The following is a 21,836-nucleotide window of genomic DNA, read 5'->3' on the forward strand; positions in this document are numbered from 1 at the left end:
AGTCAGCCCCACGTACTATTGTCCCCACTTCCAACGGGGACCAAACAGAGGATGCCTGTCTGCACCCAGCCCTGCCGTGGCTGCCTGCCGCCAGCCTGCCTGTGTCACCCCCACCCCTGCCGCCTCTGCAGAGACCTCCAGGCTTCCCTGCAGCCCCGGGAAGTGCCTTGCGCTGCTGCCTTCGGAGAAGGTGTCGGTTCTGAGTGAAGATGGCTTTGGGAGACTCGGCTTTTCTCATCTTATTGGCCATGAGTTTTTGTGCTTTGTTGGGGTATAAACACCACATGCAGGAGAGTATAGCTTCCATGTGGTATTATTTGTATGGAGCACAACCATTTCAGAGGGGATTTGTGGAGCTGTGACCGGCCTGCTTCCCTGGTGTCCGTGGCAGCGCCTGGTGGAGGGAATCTCCATCCTCCTGGAAACGCTTATGCCTGCCTGGGCAGCTGGTTCCTGCCCGTCCCTCCCAGCCAGGCACCCGTGTTTCTCCTTTTGCTGAGGATTCATCTGGCCTATCCTTGGTACTGAGGATCCCCCGCTCACCTAAGCACTTTGTATTCAGGCACAACAAAACTTACCTGGGCTTTCTCTTCCCCCCGAAAGTGCAAGTGGGAAATGGAACTGAGGCTCATCCAAGGGGCAAGTGTGCTCCTGGCCACTCCACGGTGTCCAATAACTGTGGTATGCCAGGCGGCTCCAGGTTGGATAACTCGGGTCCCACATCCTGGAATTCCCCCAGCTCCTAGTAAACCCAGGCAATTGGACATTGTGTTTCCAGGTTCTCTCGGTGCACAAAATTAGGAGAGTGGGGGCTATGCCAACTCTTATTCAGGGTTTGCTCCTGGCTCTATGCTCAGGAGTCACTCCTGGCACTGCTCAGGGGACTATTTGCAGTGCTGGGGATTGAACCGGTGCAAACACATTGTTAAGACAGAAGTTAAGACAAGTATTGAACACCCAGAAATTTATTGCAAAAACGCATGTTCAAAAATGGGTATTTCCAACTTAAGTGCATTAGTTCCCCAACATCCTGTAGTATATTAGCATTTCATTTCCTTTTCCTCTGTAAGTCTTGGTACACTGTAACACTGAAATACTTCCTTAAGTCTGTTTCAAAACCAGAGAAGTATTACCACTAATGCATAAGTGAGGTGGAAGATGACATCTAGGAAAGGTTTTGTTTTGAACTCCTATGTCCCACCACATATACTCCCTTGAGGGCTATGTTCAGAAGCCTCAGGGAATCATTCTTTGCTGTGTAATAACCCAGCTATGTCCCTAATGTAACCTAGAGCTAAATTCGGTTTCAATTTACTTTCCACTCTGGACTTTCTTCCTTTCCTTTTTATTTTACTTTTTTTGGCTATGTGAAACTTTAGAAACTCAAAGTTAAAAAGAAATCTCGCTTGTTTCTTTCTCCTCCACTCCAGTGAGCAACCTTTTCTATCAAACTTCTAATATAGCCTTCACACTTCTCACATAGCCAGGAACTCAATTCCAAAGCTACACATAAACCACCTCGTTTCCTTTTTATAGCTACATTGTATTTCACTGTCCCGCTGTCCAGCATTCAATCAAGTTCTTAAAAAGGGTATCTGGGTTCTTTTCGAAAAAGATTGCCACTACCAGTGACATTCGTAAATTAATGACCCTCCCTAATTCTGTGCCTATTCGTAGAGGTGTAACTGGGAAAGATTAGGGCTAGAAGCGAATCACAAGCACCAATGCATTCCTAAATCGGGCAGTCGGCGAGGTCTGAGTTCTTCCCCCTGGCCACCGGGAACTTGACCCGCGCGGCAGTCCCAGGGCCCTGCGCTGCCCGGGCAGGGCGCGGTTCCAGATCAGCGCGCCACGCCCAGGTCGCTTCCGCTCCGTCGCGATTGGCTTTCCTGGGAATTCTGTGTCCCTGCCCTTGCCCATCCTGCCCCGGGTCTCTGCAGCTGAGTTCCTAGAATGTCACGCTGAAATTACTTTCTCTCTATGCCGGTCTGATCTCCTGGGACTATGCCACGACCCCAACGGTCGTGAAGCCTCTGAGCCCCCTCAATCGCTCAGAGCGGGGTGGGGGGGGAAACAGTTGGGACAAGCCATCTTCCGGATGACCCTGCGGCTCTCAGGCCATGTGCAAACGACACGGCACCTGGCCTCGAGGGACGCTGCCAATCGCAAACCTTATTTTCCTGGGGTTCCCTGAAACGAACCTCTGAACAACCTTCGCCTGGGGGTGGGGGGCGCCCGGGGCGGCGTCACCGGCCTGTTAGAACCAGGCTCCTCGCCACGTCACGGCCGACAGCCCGCCCGCCGCCCGAGGCGGGAGCACCGGCTACCGAGCCCGCCGAGCGCCGCCGGCCGCGGCCGCGCCCCCGCCGCGGCACCTGGCCCGCCGGCCCGCGGAAGAATCAGCCACGGCGAGTCGCACCCCAGGAAACAGCCAATGACGCGCCGCCTTCGTCCGGATTCCTCCGCCGGGGCGCGCGCCGCCGCCGCAGGTGGCCCGAGAACGGGTCCGCCTGGCCCCGCCCCCGCTGCGCCCCCCGCCGCCCTTCCCGTGAGGCCCCGCGGCTGACCTCCGACCTCGCGCCCCCCCCCACGCCCGTCGCGGGGCTGGCTGCGCTCCGGGGGCCGCGGGGCGTGCCACGGCCGCGCCGCTCCGCCCTTCGCGTGTGGAGCCCCGGGCCGGGCGGCCGCGCGCGGCCTCGGCGGCGCCGGCCCGCGGTGAGTGAGCCGGGGCGGCCATGGCGGGGCGGGGCGGGGCGGCGGGCGGGGCGGAAGGGGGGTGGGGCGGCGGCGCCTCGCTTCCTCCCTCAGCGCCATTTTGTGGCGGCGAGACCCGCAAATAAAGGGGAGCGCCGGGGCTGCGGCGGGCGGAGCGCGGCGGGGCGGCCCGGGCGGCGAGCGGGCAGCGCGGCCTCGGCCTATGTGACTGGGCGGCGCCTGCGCGGCCCCGCTCGGGAGAGGTAGGTGAGGGCGGCGGGCGCGGGGCGCGGCGCGGGCCACGGGCGCCCGCGGGCCCCGGCGCCGCCCGCCTCGGGCCGGCCTCCCGTTAGCCGCGCCGGGGGGCGGCGGGGGAGACGCGCCGCCCGCCCCGAGGCCCCCGCGGGCCGCGCGCGCCGCGGCCGAGGCGGCCGGGGCCGCCGGGGCCGGCGCGGGGGCGCGGGCGGCGCTCCCGGGGCGGCGCGGCCCCGCCTCGTGCCCGGGGCTGTCGCGGCGGCCGCGGCCCGGCGGCCCCGGCCCGGTTCGATGCCCCCGAGCGGGGCGGCGCAGACCCGGCGCCCGCTGCGAGGTTTGTTCCGCCGAACGGGCGGGTCTCGCCTCGCGGGTCGGCAAGTTGGGTTGGAAATCAAAGAAATAAATAAAACCCCCGCCCCCCGCAAGGAAAAACACCCCAAAGCCCCTCAGGCCCCGGTGGAGCGGGGAGCCCCTTCTCCCCGTGGGGACGCGCCCGGCGAGTTCTGCTCGCGCCCCGCCGGGTCCACCCGTTGCGGAGGACGGAGGCGAGCGGTCACGGGGCGGCGCCGCGGCCGGTCGGGGTCCCCGGGGCCGCCGGCCCGGATCGGAAGCAGATAAGCGGCGGCGGCGGCAGCGGCCCCGTTGTCCCCGGCCTCCTCCGGGCGCAACTTGCTCAGCCTGCCGGGGCCCGCGGGCGCAGGAGGGACTGTCCCCGCGGCCGGTGTCCCCGCGCTCGGGCCCCGCGCGCCGTTTCCATTTTGAGTCATCGCGGCCGGGGCTGGGGGTGCGGTGCCCGCGGCGTCGGGGGCCGGGGTTGGAGCTGGCGCCGTGTCTTGGACACTTAGCAGCGCTGGACTTTATGTAATTACATTGTCACACGATGCTGCACGGACCTGCCTGGCCCGCGAGGCCCTTGAGCAGAGGATTCCAGCTAGATAATGTTTGGCCTTTCGTTTTTGTGTGTTAAATTGCTTTGGTGCTTCTAAATATTCTCTGCCGCGAAGCTCATCGGAGGAAAGCGGTTCCGCGTTCCCGGCACAATGTCCCCGGTGCCGAGTGCGTGCCGCCGGCCGGAACGCAGTGCTGTCGGTAAACGTTCGGCCTTTGAGAATGCAGTCGGCGGGGTGTGCTTTCCGTCTCCCCAGATGCACGTGAAAGTTGTCTTTGATTGGGACTGGAGCCCTAGTGCAGCGTGGGCGCAGCATAGGGCGGTTGCCTTGCAGACTGCCGGTCAGGTTCGGGTTGGGGGACCCCCTGCACCTCCATTTTTTCTAAGTACAGGTTCAGGAGTAACCCCTGAGCATCGATGGGAGTACCCCCGCAAAAAAAAAGTTGTTTCTTATGTTGCTATTAGTGTTTTTAAATTTTATTTTGGTTTGGGGGCCACACCCAGCAGGACTCGGTTACTCCTGACTGCTGCGCTGGGGAATTACTACGGTGCTGCGTCCGGGACCATATGCGTGTCGAGGATGGTATTGAACCCAGGTTGGCCGTATGCAAGGCAAAAACCCTACCTGCTGTACTGTATCGCTCTGGTCCCTACGAGTATTTTATTTAAAAGTCCCTCAGGGAGCCAGAGATTCAGCACAGGAGGTCAGGTACTTGTCTTGCACACAGCCAATCAGATTCCAAACCCCACATGGGGTCCTCCAAACACTGGGAGTTATCTTTGAGCACAGAACCAGGAGCTATCACCTGATTCAGCCCAAATACCTTAACTCCCGAAAAAGTAAAGTAAAAGCCCCTTATAGTGTTTTCTTGACACTTTGGCATTGAGGTTTGCAGCCCTCTGAGACAGGCAAAGTAGTTTTCCTTTCACTGGTTTCGAGACTGCAGTCTAGAGTCTTAGTGGCCACACGACTGATTTATCAGAGGTGCTCTTCCAGTTCTATCTAGGGGGCAGGAGGAGAGAGGGCACAATGCGCACAGTACTTTCCTTGCTTGCAGCTGACCTTGGTTCAGCTCCCAGCACCTCATGATCCCCTGAGCATGGCCAGGTGTGCCCCCCCCCCAAAAAAAAAAACACCAATTCCTAACTAGAACCCTTATCATTGAGCACGGAGATTTATATTTGTGTGACAACTTATTTCTTTTTACACTTGGTTTATGACTGGTTTCAACTAGGTACCTGTTTTCTTTCTGAAATTAGAAAAACTAGTGCTGTGTCTTCATTAGAGACACTGAGTTGCATAATGTAGGATTATAAGACCAGCGAGTACAGTGGGTAAAGCACTCACTTGTACACAACCACCCCAGGTTCAATCCTGGCACCACATACTGTCCCCCAAGTGGGAGTGAGCCCTGAGCTCTGTCCAGTGTGACCCAAACCCCTCCACCACCACCCCAAAAAATAGGATTACTTTTTTTTTTTTTTTGCTTTTTTTTTTGGGGGGTCATACTTGGCGATGCACAGGGGTTACTCCTGGCTCTGCACTCAGAAATTACACCTGTCAGTGCTCGGAGGACCATATGGGATGCTGGGACTTGAACTTGGGTCAGCCGCATGCAAGGCAAATGCCCTACCCTAGGATTACAATTTTTAAATCATGTTAGATGATTTTTTTTTTTTTTTTTTTTTTTTTTTTTTTTTTTTTTTTTGCTTTTTGGGTCACACCCGGTGATGCACAGGGGTTACTCCTGGCTCTGCACTCAGGAGTCATTCCTGGCAGTGCTCGGGGGACCATATGGGATGCCAGGGATTGAACCCAGGTTGGCCGCATGCAAGGCAAACGCCCTACCCACTGTGCTATCGCTCCAACCCCGTTAGATGAATCATTTTTCCCATCTCTAGAAGGCAGCCACATTGTCTATTTTGAGGGAGAGGGGTACACAGCAGTGCTCAGGGGTCACTTCGAAGTCTTGGGGATCAAATTAGGATTAACCACATGTAAGTCTAGTGCCTTACCTCTGTACTACCTCTATGGCCCCCTAAATTGTCCTTTGGGGGGCACACCCACAGTGCTCAGGTATCACTGGTGGGGCTCGGGGGACCATCTATGTTGCTGGGGATTGAGGCTGGGTCAGACGTGTGCAAGGCAAATGCCCTACACTGTGCTATTGCTCCGGTCCCTAAATGGTCCATTCGCTGCGGTCTCTGGCCATCAGAATTGAGGATGGGGGAGTGGGAGGATTAGTTTTTGAAGCCCTGGGTTTTTTTCCTAATCCCCAATTATTAACTAATAACTGTTTTAGCCTCACACCACCATCTCATGACTCATAGTCATTTTCATTATCCGAAAAATGGTAACTATAACTTTGAAAGTTGCGATGATTAGGTAAGTGACTCAGTGCTGGGTACATGATCTTTTTTCCTTCAAGGTTCAGGATTCAACTCTGCTTGACTCCAGATGATATTTAAGTCATTCTATTTTTTTAGTATGAGAATAGGCTGTTAAAAGAAGCTGGACTATCTGTTGTCTTTGTGAATTTTGAATTGACTGAGGTTTATTGTGCTTGTCAGTTATGCTTAAAAATACCTTTGGGAAGGCCAGTAGATTTCTTAGTATATCCATGCAATGTAAATATTAGCATTGTGAAACGGGGCCTATTGTTAGTGCTCTATGATACTAAGCCTGGGCTGGAGAGGTAGTGCAGTGGCTAGTTTTCTTCCTTTGTACACTCCGGCCCGCGTCTGCCCTCGGGCACTACTTACAGTCCTTCAGCACTGCCAGCAGTGAACTCTGAACACTAATGCGTGAGGCTCAGAAATACAAAAATTTTGGTAATCTGTTCTAATTTGTCTTTCGTCAGACTGTTAACTCTGGCATATCGTGCATTCTCAAGGATAACTATCTACATGAAGGGGGGGAGTTCTTTCTAACGGCCTGTGATAGCTGATAAATGAAGTGACTGTAACCGAGATGACCTGAAACAAACATATATATGAAACCCATGCTGACCCTTGACATGACAATTTTAGATTTTTGTTTGTTTTTTGGGCCACACCCAACAATGCTCAGGTTTAGGCCCTACCAACTATACTGTCTCTCCAGCCCTAATTTACAAAAAAAAATTAGATGTATTTTTATAATAAAAATAGATACTTGTAAGCCATGTATAAAATTTATTTTCTGGGCCAGAGAGCTGGACAGCTGGTAAGACACTTTCCGTATTCGCAGCTGACCCAAGTTTGATCTGCCAGTCCGGCCAGGGTGATTCTTGCGCAGCTTTGTGAAGGGTGTCCCCTAGAAACAAAGCCAAAATCTGTCAAATTGTATCTTCATCAAACTGTTGGTGGGGGGTGGGGTTCAATGCAAGGACCTGGGAGTGATGCTAGTTGGACCCCGTGGCCACCCACATACCTGGGTCTATCCTGCTGGTGCTGGGGGCCTTCAGGGGTATACCCGGTAGTGCTCGGGTGACCAGGTGACACGAGGAATCGAACCTGGTTTCCTGGCAGGCACCCTAGCAGCTGGACTCTCTCTTAGCCCCTATCTTTATCAAAATCTTTATTTTGGTTTGGGGGCCACACCCAGCAGGGCTCAAGACTTATTCCTCTCTGTGCCCAGAGCTCCCTCTGGATGGACTCAGGGCACCATATGCGATCAATCCCCATTTGGTCATGTAGTAGGCACAAGCCTACCTGCACTGTCCCCTTCATTCTTTTTAAAATACAAAACTCTTCAGGTAAACAAATGTAAATTAAAACACAAAGTTATTAGTGTATAATCTGGCGTTCTGTATTTAAAATTTATGATGCTTTGCACTGTTTACAATAGCCAGAATCTGGAAAAAACCAGAGTGCCCCAAAACAGATGACTGGTTAAAGAAACTGGTACATCTACACAATGGAATACTATGTAGCTGTCAGAAAACATGAAGTCATGAAATTTGCATATAAATGGATCAACATGGAAAGTATCATGTTGAATGAAATGAGTCAGAAAGAAAGAGACAGACATAGAAAGATTGCACTCATATGTGGAATATAATGTAACTGAGAAGTACAAGTTGGCAACGATGCAACTTCTGGCAGATATCTCTCTGGACTTAGTTACTAAAATACTAAATTACAGAAATCCAAAACTGAGAGGCCGCTAAGTGTGGTCACTCGACCTCATACCTCTTCATCCTCAGCAATGGAAAACAAATTATCTAATGCTTCCTTTTCAGCAGGTCTGACTTTAGGGGAGAGACTCTCCAAACAATAATAGTGAGTTTTGTTGAAATATTGTATGCAATCAAAGTGAAAGTAAAGTGAAATTTATTAGTTACACAGGCGGGGGGGGGCTTAGGGGGGGCAGGGTGGAGCTATACTGGGATTCTTGGTGGTGGAATATGAGCACTGGTGAAGGGATGGGTATTCGAGCATTGTATAACTGAGATTTAAACCTGAAAACTTTGTAACTTTCCACATGGTGACTCAATAAAAAATTTTAAAAAATAATAAAAAAAATAAAATTTATGATGCTTCAGGCTTTTTAAATTATTTTTAATTTATTTTTTGGTTTTGTTTGGGGGCCACACCAGGCGATGCTCAGGGATTACTTCTGGAGGTGCTGAGGGACCATGTGGGGTGCTGGGATCAGGCGCCCTACCCACTGTGTATAGCTCCGCCTCCTCCCTTTTTCTTTAAATTTTATTAAAGCAAATTCAAAAATTAATAGAATGCTGTGGTTTACAAAGTTATTCGTAATTGAGTTTTAGAAAGTGTTTACAGGTTCCCTCCCACCCTCAACCATCCCGTCAGTTTTACAAGTAAAGTTCTGAATAATGACAGCACTGCACTGTCATCCCGGTGTTCATCGATTTGCTCGAGCGAGCACCAATAACATCTTCATTGTGAGACTTGTTAATGTTTTTGGCATATCGAATGCGACACATGTAGCTTGCCAGGCTCTCTGAGAGGAACAGAGGAATCAAACCCGGTCAGCCGCACGCGAACACCCTACCCGCTGTGCTATCACTCCGGCCCTGAGTAATGATAGTTCCTCATAACTAGATGACAAGCAGACTAAGTATGGTGGTAGGTGGAGATGTTTTCTGTTACTCACAGAACTCTGTAGTACCTGTGTTCTCTAATTTTACTATGTGCATGGTCATCATAGTTTTGCGACTAAATTAGGTCGCCTTTTTTAGTTCACTTATAATCTCATTAATAACTGAAACAGATGTACGTATTCACACTTCACTCAGTGTATATTTGAGTGCCTGCTAAATACTGAGCTATTTACAGTGAATAAAACAGTTCTGGTGGGCTATTTTATAGTTGAGAGAATCAGATCAGTAAACGAAACATCAGGTCAGAAGCCCTATGAAGAAAAACCAAATCCTGTTTGAAGTGGGGGATAAGCAAGGGCTGGAAAGAATTTTGCCAGTAATTCCTCCACCCACTCCCCACGGTTCCCTGAGAACTCGGAGAGGGCTATCAGCACTGCTGCTGTGCCCCCGAGTCCAGAAGTGAATTTAGCCAGTACAGTAAAATATGCACAAAATCTCACAGCTAGTCTGTGAGTTTGGGTTTTGCTTGTATGGGGTGGGGGAGGGTGCGGCTTGTATAAGCCCTTGCCAGTGCTCAGGGCTTACTGATGTCTGCTCAGGAGTAACTTCTGGTAGTGCTCAGGGGACCATATGGGTGTCAGGGATCAGATGTGGGTTGGCTGCACGCAAGGCAAGACAAGCATCTTTACCCCTGTACTCTTTCTGGCCCAGTTTTTAGTTTGCTATATTCTAATTACAAAAGTTTTTATTCCAGCCCTATTACTAGTATTTTTTATTTAAGAATGTAAAAATGTAGTTCAGTGGGCATGGTGCTTACCTTGCGCTGGCCCAGCTTTGATCCCCAGAGCAAACCAGGAGTGATTTCTGACACTTGCTTTGCAAGGAGCTGACCCTCAATTCATCCCCAGTACCACATATGGTCCCCTGAGCACAGAACAGGGAGTAAGCCCTTAGCACTGCTAGGTGTAACCCCAAAACAAACAAAAGTAATATTTGCCTCCTCTATTCACGTGTGGGAATTCCAAGGAATGACAGGACTTGATTTCTGTGCTTTTTGGTATTTGGGCCACTTGTGCTGGTGCTAAGGGGACCATATGGGATGCCAGGGATCAAACCTGGGTTGGTCACACGTAAAGCAAGTGCCCCACTGCTTTACTATCCCTTTGGCTCCTAATTTCTGTATTCTAAGAGGTTTCTATATAGTAGAGTGAGACCTTCGTGGAGATGAACATAGTGAAAATTTGTTTAGCATCATTGGTATCATTGGTTTAGCATCGTCACAAAATAGCTGCCTGTAATTTTGCCACAGAGATTATAAATAGGGTGGAGAGGGACCTAACATAGGGACCCATTTAAAGACAAAAATAGAGCAAGAGGGGCTGGAGTGATAGCACAGCGGGTAGGGCGTTTGCCTTGCACGCGGCCGACCCGGGCTCGATTCCCAGCATCCCATATGGTCCCCTGAGCACCGCCAGGAGTGATTCCTGAGTGCATGAGCCAGGAGTAACCCCTGAGCATTGCCAGGTGTGATCCAAACTGCAAAAAAAAAAAAAAAAAAAATAGAGCAAGAGACTTCAGATCCTGGAAATAATGGTCTTACCTTCATAGGTATTATTAGAGGAAAGAAGCCAGTAATATATAATATCCACTTAGGCGTTTTCTTTCCCCTAAAATATATTGGTTTCTTCAACGTGATGAACCTAGTCAGAAAACCTAGTCTGAAGCCTAGTCTGAAATTCTAGCACTTAAAAAGTAGGGGCTGGAGTGATAGTACATTGGGTAGGGCATTTCCCTTGCATGCTGCCAACCAGGGTTCGATCCCCGGCATCCCATATAATCCCCCAGCACCGCCAGGAGTAATTTCCTGAGTGCAGAGCTCGGAGTAACCCCTGAGCATCGCCGGGGGTGACCCAAAAAGGAAAAAAAAAAAAAAAGTAGAGACTGGAGCAATAGTTTAGTGTGTAGGGCACTTCCCTTGCATGTGGCCGACCTGGGTCTATCCCTAGTGTCTCATCTGGTCCTCTGAGCACAGAGCCATGAGTCAGACCTGAGCAACGCAGCCCTGACACCACCACCACCCCCAAACAAACAAAACCTGATAATATGAGAATTGGGATTTATATGTAACATGGTATTGGAAGAATGAGTTGCTTTAAGAATTAGGAATAGTCACTGCAGACACCCAGGGATTGAAAGGGGCCCCCGTGGATTTAAGCATGAACTCTAGCTCTGAGCTTGGTCCCCTGTACAAATTTATATTTCAGTTTGTACTTGTTATTTGTAAACTTTGTAAACAATTTAAGTTCCTTGTTTATGCTGGGGGGACCTAGTCAGAAAACCTAGTCTGAAGCCTAGTCTTTGTCTTTGTAACGGGGGGGGGGGGGGGAGGAAGGTAAGCTGTGTGTGCTAGCAGTGAGGTGCTCAGGGAACGTGTGTGTGAGGAGTCACGACCACAAAGCATTGGAACCGGGAAGATAGCCGCGACAGATAAAAGCCCTGAGTTTAGACCTTATCCTCCCGCGGGTCCCTCCATCGCACTTCATCTTGAGTGACCCTGATGGACCGAGCATTGCTGGGATTGCCCAGCACTAGTGGCGCGGCTCCTGTTACAAAGACAAATCCAACCCAGATAATAAAAGTAGGTCTTGATTTGAATTTGTTAGCTTTTTACAGCAGGACTAGGACTAAGTGAAACTTAAATAAAGTAGCTAATTTTGAGATAGATGATTCTGGTATGAAATAAGATGTAGAGATAGTCTCCTTTGTGTGTGTGTGTGTGTGTGTGTGTGTGTGTGTGTGTGTGTGTGTGTGTGTGTGTGTGTGTGTGTAAAACCCACTAGTGGGCCCTGGTGACAGTGGTTTGTAGTGGATTGTAGTCTGCGTTAGGGGCAGTGCTATGAAAGGAAAGGTGTGTGACTGATGTTCACTTTGGGGTTGCTTCAGCAAGAGAATCTGGGATAGGGCCTGAGTATCTGATTCGAGCAGAAAGGTGTCCATCCTGCCCTAAGGTTTGCTTTTTTATTAGGATGCTGTCAGAATGCAATGAACTTTGTTTCTCAGTTCTTCATGGTGAATTAGAAAGATCCGCTTTTTTGTGGGGGGGGGTGTCACACCCGGCAATGCACAGGGGTTACCTCCTGGCTTTGCACTGAGGAATTACTCCTGGCAGTGCTCAGGGGACCATATGGGATGCTGGGAATCAAACCCGGGTTGGCTGCATGCAAGGCAAATGCCCTACCCGCTGTGCTATTGCTGCAGCCCCAGATCAGCTTTTTTACAGGAGTTTTTTGTTTTGTCTTTCGGACCACACTTGGTAGTGCTTTGGGGTGGGAGATGGTAACTCCTGGCCGGGTGCTGAGGTCACTCACATCAGTGCTGGTGTGACCCTGCCATGCCTGGATCAAGCCAAAGCCCTCTTGTGAAGAATGCTTAGACAGTGAGCTTTCTCCGTTCCAGCCCCTTCAAGAGTACTTTAAAAATATGATAACATAAAAACATATATAATAACAATGTAAGGTGGGGCCAAAGAGGTCCAGTGGGAAAGGCGCTTTGCACATGACTGACCCAGGTGTGATTATCTACCAATATGGTCCCCTGAGCACAGCCAGGTGTGCCCCAAGAAAACAAGCAAAAGAGAAACTAGAGAGAATGAGGAACTAAGTAATACCTTTGCAACTTCTCTGTAAGTCTACAAAACTATTCTAAAATAAAAGGTTTTCAGTGCCCAAAGGGTGTGGGAGTGGGGAGACAGAGGCAGAGAGAGACAGAGAAAAATAGAAAAGTTCCTGTCATAGGAGCAGGCTGGGAGTGGGGTGGGGGGTGGCGGGAGGGAAATTGGGGGCACTGGTGCTGGGAAATGTACATTGGTGAGGATTGGGTGTTAGAACACTGTATGACTGAAACCCAATCATGAACAGCTTTGTAAGGGTCTATAAGTAAAATGAATAAATTTCTAAAAAATGAAAGGCTTATTTCCACTTAAAAGTAAGGATCTAGTTATTTGATCTTTACTGACTTCATCAGTAAATTGAGGGGGGGGACTGTGTATTACGTTTCTACTATAAATGCTTAGAAAATCACCTGAGTCTCTTACCTTTTTTCCCTAGGTTTCAAAATGACCAACGAGGAACCTCTTCCCAAAAAAGTAAGTTTTTCCCAGCAGTTTCTAAGCTTGTGGGTATGAGAAAGTCACAGTAGAGTTAAATAACCCTGTATTATATGCTTTCTTTTTTTTATGTGGCTGTGTAGTGTGCTAGACATTATATATTCTATGCAGTATATTCTTAAATTTATGCAGCTTCTGGAAAACTTACAACAAAAATAGCCTTATCTTTGAGGACACATAAAGGTTCTCTCACCCTTTATTTAAATATTTCCTGCTACATAACTACAAATATGCTGTTACTACACACACTTGGCCTTGCACGTGGCTAACTTGGATTTGATCCCTGGTGCCACATAAAGCCCTGTGGCACTGCCAGAGGTAAGCCCTGAGCACCTCTGGGTTTATCCCTCAAACAAAGCAAAACAAAATAAAATACACCCTCAACAACCTAATAATGTTACTGACATCTAGAGGAAGTAACAACTTAGTAACTTGGTTTCTGCTGGGAATTTGGTAACATCTAGGAAAAGAGTATGCGCTTAATAACTAGCAAATGTTTGGAGTTGGAGAGATAATACAGGAGTTAGACAGGACTTACTTGATCTCCAGCACCCCAGTCAGTCTCCTGAGCACCGTTGGGTGTGGCCCAAACAAGTGAATAATCTAGATAATTCATGGGATAAAGAATTGCACTTTGGGGGCTGGAGTGATAGTATAGCAGGGAGGGCATTTGCCTTTTCTGCGGCTGACCCAGGTTTGGATTCCCAGCATCCCATATGGTCCTCCGTGCACTGCCAGGAGTAATTCCTGAGCATTGCTGGGTGTGGCCCTAAAACAACAAAAATCTTTCATTTTTGTTTTTGTTTTCTGTTTTTGGGTCATACCCCATGATGCACAGGGTTTACTCCTGGCTCATGCACTCAGGAATTACTCCTATTACTCCTGGCGGTTCCGGGGGGCCGTATGGGATGCTGGGAATCGAACTCTGGTTGGCCACATGCAAGGCAAACGCCCTACCTGCTGTGCTATCGCTCCAGCCCCCAAACAACAAAATGTTTTTGAAAAGAATTGTACTTATCTCTTTGGGGGCATTGTGGGTTGGGCTTCCTGCTGACTCTGCTCCATGAATCCACTCCTCGTGGTGCTGGGGATCCGTTAAGGGGCACCAAGGTTCAAGCAGGGCTCAGCTGCATGTAAGGCAAGCACCACCTCCTATACCATCTCTCTGCTCCCAGAGAGTGTACTCTGATATTTGATATTTAATATTTGAGTATCACTGCTTTTTATTGCACTTCTACTATTTCCTAGTATGAAGAAATTTTCTTTCAGTAAATACTGTGTGATTTGTTAGTGTTATATAAATTCTATACAAGAGAAGTAACTCACCTTACTAAGTATGAGGAAAACACTTCATATTTATCAATTCACAAAGCAGGTTTAGATAACTCAACTATTCATAACTCTTTAACTGCCTTCCTGTTTGGGGGCTGGCTCGGGGAACACATGCTTTATAAACAGGAGCCCCTGTTTGATCCGCGGCACCGCACAGTCCCCCAAGCGCCTCTAGAAGCAGATCCTGAACTGTTAGCCCCAACTCCCACTCACGCTCCCCCCACCCCCCCCCAAAAAAAAAAAAACTGGAGCTATTGTTCCTGGCAGTATATTGGGAAAAAAAAACCTAATAAAAATGACAATAGCAAAAAAGCCCTAATCTCACAGAAACTTGTGTAGTTTCATGAGTTGATTGTATACAGCGTTGGCAAAATAGCAGTTCGAGGGAAAGATTGGGTCTGGAGTCTCAGTACCACCGCAGGTAGGGTATTTGCCTTGCACGTGGCCAAACCGGATTTGATTCCTGACACCCTATGTGTGTCCCTCTAAACACCCCCAGACTGATTCCTGAGTACAGAGCCAGGATAACCACTAAACATCTCCAGGTGTGGTCCCCCACCCCACAAAAGAAAGCAAGAAAGAAAAGAAGAAATTTTCTCTCCCTAGGAAGTCGCAAAGAAATGTGCTGGGGAGGTTCTGTGTGTATCTTTCACCAACCTCCTTCAGTGTTAAAATTTGGCATAGTTTCTTCAAGAAGTCTTGGAATAGTCAATAACTATTATTGGCAGAGTCCACAAATTCATGTTTCACTGGCTGTACATGCAAGAGTGTAGATCTGTAGCTACATGTGGTTTTATCTTGAGTGAAGCTGTGTGACTACTAGTAGTTAGCCATAGTCATAAGCCTGCCTTGTCTCCTTCCTGGGTTTGGCCTTTTGGTTCTTTTGGCAATGCTCAGGGGTTAGTTCCTCCTGGCTCTGCACTCAGGAATTACTCCTTGTGGTCCTTGGGGGACTATATGGGAGGCTGGGGATCAAACTCCAGTCAGGTCTTAGAAGGCAAGTGCTCTCTGCTCTGTATCACCCTCCAGACCCGATTCTGTATTCCTGTAATTGTTGTTTCACCGTTAATATAAATCAACTAATGAAAGCACCTGAGTCCCTTTTAGATTGGGGTTTATTTTACTATTGCCATTTCTGTTAGGTTTTTTTCATGATACTGCATGGAGCAGGAGTCAGTATTTTCTGTTATAGTATGGACACACCTGATTATAGCCGTTCATTCATGTTGAATAACGTTCAAGTAGTTCTCCAGCTTGGGTTTATTCCACATAAAGTTGCTTTGAATGTTTACATACAAGTATGTATTGTGAAACTAGATTTGTGTTTCTTTGGAGCGCAGCTGCTCTCTTTGCCAGCGCAGTGTGATTACCTTGATAGCCGTACCAGTTGGGTTCTCACCTGTACTGTGTGCAGGCTCAGTGCCCCGGCTCTTCAAAGCATTGCCCGTTGCCAGTATTTTAATAGACATTCTAATAGGTTTGTGGTAATATTTCATTGAGATTCTGGGGGTTAAGTCACACCTGACTGTGTTCAGGCCTTAATCCTGACTGTGCGTTCCTGGCAGTACTTGGGAGACCATATGGGGTACTGGGGATAAAACACTCGGCTCGGCTGCGTTCCAGTTAGAAAGCAAATGCCTTTCCTGCTGTACTATTGATCCAACCCCATAGTTTATTGAGATTTTAATTTGTATATCCCCAATAGTGATAACACATTTTTCAGGGCTTGAGTGATAGTACAGCAACTAGGCGCTTGCCTTTCTTAAAGCTGACCAAGGTTCGATTTCTCCCACCCCATATGGTTCCCTGAGCATCGCCAGATATGGCCCAAAAAAACAACAGCAACAGAAAGCCCATTTTAAAAATTAAGTTCAAAATTTTGGAAGTACATCCAGCAAAGCAGAAGATTCTTTTATTTATTTATTTATTATTAGTGTATCACCGTGGGGTACAGTTACGAACTTACGAACTTTCGTGTTTGCATTATAGCAGAAAATTCTTTTAAACCACGTGTGGTTCAGAGAGGTAGAACAGCAGGCAGGGTGCTTACCTTGCATCTAGATGACCCAGATTCAATATCCAATACTGTCTGGTCCCCGAGCACATCTGGGTTTGGCCCAAACAAGAGTATTCGAGACAATACAATAGGTAACATACATGCCTTGTGTGCAGCTGCTCTGGGTTCACTCCCCAGCACCATGTATGTCCTTTGAGCACAGCCATAGGAGTAGGCCCTGATGACTACAACTGGGTATAGCCCACATCACCACGCAACAACAGTACCCATCCCAAATGATAGGTCCTGGGCCAGGGAGAGAACACAGTATATACTTGAAGGCAGTTGACCTGGATTCAGTACCCTGCGTCACATGATCCAATGAGCACAGCCAGTGTGGCCCAGTAAACAAACACATGCTATAGTGAAATTCTCAGACTGGAAGGATTTCGTGTCTCAGCAAGAAGTTCCATTTGGGAGGGGCCTTGTATGACCTTAGTAATAAGGAAATTCCTGATAACAGCCTAGCAATTAAGACATTTAAAAATATAATCCTGGGACTGGAGAGATAGTACGGTTGGTATGGTGCTTGTCTTGCACAGAGCCAACCAGCTTTAATCCCTGGCACCCCATTATTATCCTCCGAGACCAGGCAGGAGTGATCCCTGCAGAGCCCAGAGTAAGACTTGCGCACAACTGGCTATGACCCAGAAACCAAAGGGAGAAAAACAAGCTGTTATCCTGTATGTATGAAACTATGAAGGACATAAGTGCTGGTGGTCTTAGACATTTGAAGTTCTTTTCTGTGATTCCCCATGGTGCTCACAGAGCCATGTGCTGCAGCTCCTAATGTTCTAAGTTGTGTGTGGGCAGGGGAGGGATGCGCTGGGACCACACCTAGCAGTGCTTACTCCCAACGCTCCACATGGGGAACACAGGCAGTGTTGGGGATAGAACCTGAGTTGGCCACAGGCCACTAACTCCCGTATGAGCCCTAGGGCCCAATCTTTTGGGTTGGGGGCAGTGCATTCTTGGGACTTATTCCTGGCTCTGCACTCTGCGGGGAGCAGGGAGGCTTTAGGGACCATATGGGATTCCATGGATTGCACCCAGGTTGGATACATGCTAGGCAAATGCCCTACCTGCTGTACTGTGTAAAGCTCCTCAATGTTTGGATTGTTTAAGATGAGCACTTAGTTTTGTGTTTTAATTCTTTATAGGTTCGACTGAGTGAAACGGACTTCAAAGTAATGGCACGAGATGAGTTAATTCTAAGGTATAGTGTTGTTTCATTAAAAATGTAAATATCTTCCTAGTAATCATTATACTGTGCTTCTGTAGCAGTGATTGTTAGATAGACTGGGGGTGGGGTACCCCCACATGCTGCCAAGGGACAAATTGCATAGGTAGTCGGTGCTGTCATGCTCTGGCATGGAAGGGATTACCTAGGTACTCAGTGGTATTTGGGGGCCTCTAAGGTCACCACAGTGACGCTCGGGGTGCTCTGTGGAGTCCAGAAATTGGACAGGGGCCGGCCATGTGCAGAGTCTGGGCCTCAGTCCCATACTATCTCACCAGCCCTCCATCCTGCTTCAATGTTGCTGCATCCTCAAGTCATCAAATGTACTTCCTTCAGCGTGTTTACTTTATCTGAATACTGGAAGGCATAGCACGGTAAAGAACTACAGCATTTGCTTGGGTAACTTCTAGATTGACAGGTAACCGGAATTGATTCTTGCAGAGGTAAGATGTGGCAGTTACTTTTTTAGATTTTGGCCCACTGCCCGCAACAGACGGTACTTAGGGCCTACCCCCAGGTTGGAACTCCAGGCTCACTCCCAGAGGTGTTCAGGTCCCTTCAGTGCCGGAGTGAGCTGCAGTACTTGGAGCATCTCCCTAGCCCAATACTGAGAACATTTCTGTTTGAAGAACCTTGTTTATCAAGGTGAAAGCCCTTACTTGTACGATGCGTGTGTTACTGCAGTTGCTTTCCCCCTTCGTGTTTAATCTGTGAAGTTTCTATCTGAGAGAGATGCTTCCAGTTGTGAAAAATACTTTTTGTTCGATTTTGGACTGCACCTGGTGGTGCTCAGGCGGCTCTCCTGGCTGTGGTGCCTTAGAGTCGCAGCATGAGGTATTGGTGTCAGGAGTAAACCCACGCCTCCCATATGCAAAGTATTTGCATTCGCTTTGATTTTTCTCTTGGGAGAAGGGTGGGCACGCATGCACCTGGCTCTAAGCTGGGACCCAGTGCTCAGGGGCCATATTCGTTGCTGTGATTTGAACCAGGTTGTAGGTGCAGCCACGAGTTAGATCCAGTGCTTTTACCTTTGTGCTTTGTCTCCTGTCTGGCAGACTTTGGAGCTCTTTTCTTTCCTCTTCCCACCACTCCCCACCCAGAACCCCCCAATGAAAAATACATGATTGGGGCTGGAGTGATAGCACAGCGGGTAGGGCGTTTGCCTTGCACGCGGCTGACCCGGGTTCGATTCCCAGCATCCCATATGGTCCCCTGAGCACCGCCAGGGGTAATTCCTGAGTGCAGAGCCAGGAGTGGCCCCTGAGCATATCTGGGTGTGACCCAAAAAGCAAAAAAAAAAGAAAGAAAAAGAAAAATACATGGTCAAGTCAACCTTGTGACCAAGGATTAGCTTGGTATTAAAAAAATACTGTTGTTAGCTATGTTCTAATAAACCTGAAGGCAGTCTATGGATGCAAAGTTTCTTGTTACAAAGAGGTTTTCATACATTAAACTGGGGGGGGGTGGGGGCGGGTGCAGAGTGATAGTACAGCGGATAGGGAATTTACTTTTGATCCCTGGCATCTCTTACAGTCCCCTGAGCCCCACCAGGAGTGATCCCTGAGCACAGAGACAGGAGTAAATCCCGAGAACCACTGGGTGTTACCTAAAATCAAAATAATAATGAAATTAAATTTTGATTAGCTAGCATTGAATAGTAACTTGAAGACACAGCTTCAGGTAGCAGACCTTCAGGGCAGGTTACAATTCCATTAGCATTTGCTTTAAATACAACACTAGGAAAAGTACCTGCAGTCATTGCTGGGAGTACTTTGGCAGTGAAGCTTCTATTTTGAGGTTAGAGAAATATAATTCCATTAAAAGGTCTTCTAGCTTGTTTCAGCGATAGGCGAGCTTAAGGGCCAGGAGTGTAGTCCAGTGGTAAAGTGCTTCTGAATTTATTTGTGTGGCCCTGGGTTCCATCCCAGCTCATCATACACAGAGGCACAGAGAAGGCGCAGATAGAGGGTATCACATGCCATCCAGCACCCATATGGTCCCCTAGACACTGCCAGGAGTGTTCACTGTGCAGAGCCAGGAAAATAAACCCTGAGCACTACTGAGCGAGTGAGGTCCCAAAACACCCTGCACAGATAACAGGCTTAAAAACATTAAAAGGTATTTTATTGTTTCTGAGAATTATTTTCTCATAAGAACCAAGAAAACCTCAGTCCTAAATAATTAGCTACATTTTTTACATAACCTTTGTTGCTGTGTTTAGTGCATCTCAGAATAATAGTTTTGTTTTGTTTGACTTTTGGGGCGCACACCTAGCTCTGCAATTAGGAATTCCTTGTGGTGCTTAGAATATCTAACCTGGGTCATCTGTGTGCAAGGCAAGCGCCTTACATGCTGTCTTATCCCTCCAGCCTCTAATAGCTTGTTTGGCTTCCACGATACAAACATTGTACTCTGAACATCAGTGATGCAAAGTCCTGTGTGGTATGTGATTTGACCCAGGGGAACACACTTGACAGATTCCTAGCCAAGAAAATTTCCTCTCTGTTTTCTTACACCAAATTCCTGTACATTTTTGTTTTTCTTTGTTTTGTTTTTTTGGGCCAAACCCGGCTGTGCTCAGGGTTACTCCTAGTTCTGAGATCAAGGGTCACTCATGATGATGATTGGTGGACAGAAATGTGGTTAGCCAACTGCAAGGCCAGTTGCCTTAATCCCTGTACTATTTCTCTGATGCCAGTGTCCTACAGATTGGGGGTTTTGTTGGTTTGTTTGGCCATACTCTGCAATGCGCAGGTCTTGTTCCTGGCTCTGCACTCAGGAATCACTCCTGGTAGTGCTTGGGGAACCATATAGGGTGCCAGGAGATGAAACTTAGCTATGTGCAAGCCAAGTGCCTTACCCGCTGTACTCTCTCAGCCCCCAGATCTCTGTAAATTAAAAAGGCAGGGGCTGGAGCGATAGCACAGCGGGTAGGGCATTTGCCTTGCACACGGCCAACCCAGGTTTGATGCCCAGCATCCATATGGTCCTCTGAGCACCACCAGAAGTAATTCCCAAATGCAGAGCCAGGAGTATCCCCTGTGCATTTGCTGGGTGTGACCCAAAAATAGATAGATAGATAGATAGATAGATAGATAGATAGATAGATAGATAGATAGATAGATAGATAAAGGCGTAATGAAGTGACAGGTTTGTTATTTGTTAGACTCAATTCACAGGGGTTGGTGTGCAACTCAGACTAGACCTCTACTTATATTGTGTGTGAGCCTTGGGCTAACCTGATGCCACCAAACAGGAATTTGGTTTAAAGTGTAAAGTGCAAGAAAGCTTTGAAATCATCCAGAGGGATTGTAGCACTGTCATCCCCTTTGTTCATCAATTTGCTCGAGCTAGCACCAGTAACGTCTCCATTGTGAGACTTGTTACTGTTATTTGGCATATCAAATACGTCACGGGTAGCTTGCCGGGTTCTTTGAGAGGGACAGAGGAATAGAACCTGAGTCGGCCGCATGCAAGGAAAACGCCCTACCTACCAACATGAACTTGTTACATTTACAAGTTTATACATGTGGGGTTTTTTTTTAATGTGATTTAATAAAAGCAATTCTAGCACTATAACTAATGATGAATTTCTTTTTGTGCTAGGTGGAAGCAATATGAAGCGTATGTGCAAGCTTTGGAGGGCAAGTACACAGATCTTAACTGTAAGTTTGCTTTTGAACTTTCTAAAGTCTTTTGGTATCTTCTTTTATATAATCGTGGTATAGTTGATTACTAAGCAAATGTAATATATATCCAGGTATTTAAAAGTTTTCTCAAAAAATCTTCTCAAAGCATCAGTCTATTAAACTTTCAAGTTCTTGTCATTGTAACTGAGTTAGAACAGCACATACCGTTTGTGGGTAAAAAGCCAGTGTTGGGTTGGAGTCCCAGCACTGCAGGTGGGATGCGTGCCTTGAGCGTGGCTGACCGGGGCTTCTCCAGCACCACCTATTCCCAAGGCCCGCCAGGAGTGACCTCTGCTCGGAGCACTGCCAGCTGTGGCTCCCAAACAAAACCAATACCGTCCAAATCCGGAAAGCTTAATCACCCTGGAATTTCAGTATTGCTAAAAATAGTGTGCACTTGGGGCTGGAGAGATATCACAGTGGTAGGGCGTTTGCCTTGCCCGTGGCAAACCCGGGTTCAATTCC

The 21,836-nt window shown here is 48.3% G+C and overlaps 1 protein-coding gene across 1 annotated transcript in view; it reads left to right on the forward strand.

Annotated features, from left to right (window-relative positions):
• The first annotated feature begins 2,804 nt into the window (after positions 1-2,804).
• The window catches only part of WTAP (WT1 associated protein), a 37,618-nt gene continuing 18,586 nt past the window's right edge, over positions 2,805-21,836 (forward strand). Inside the window, exons 1-4 of the mRNA XM_055135069.1 lie at positions 2,805-2,957; positions 12,996-13,033; positions 17,603-17,658; positions 21,289-21,347. Coding sequence (XP_054991044.1) covers positions 13,004-13,033; positions 17,603-17,658; positions 21,289-21,347 — 145 coding nt within the window. The 5' untranslated portion in view covers positions 2,805-2,957; positions 12,996-13,003. The remainder of the gene's footprint in view (positions 2,958-12,995; positions 13,034-17,602; positions 17,659-21,288; positions 21,348-21,836) is intronic.

The sequence above is a fragment of the Sorex araneus genome, chromosome 4 (assembly GCF_027595985.1).
Source record: "Sorex araneus isolate mSorAra2 chromosome 4, mSorAra2.pri, whole genome shotgun sequence".
In the NCBI taxonomy this organism is placed as follows: domain Eukaryota; kingdom Metazoa; phylum Chordata; class Mammalia; order Eulipotyphla; family Soricidae; genus Sorex; species Sorex araneus.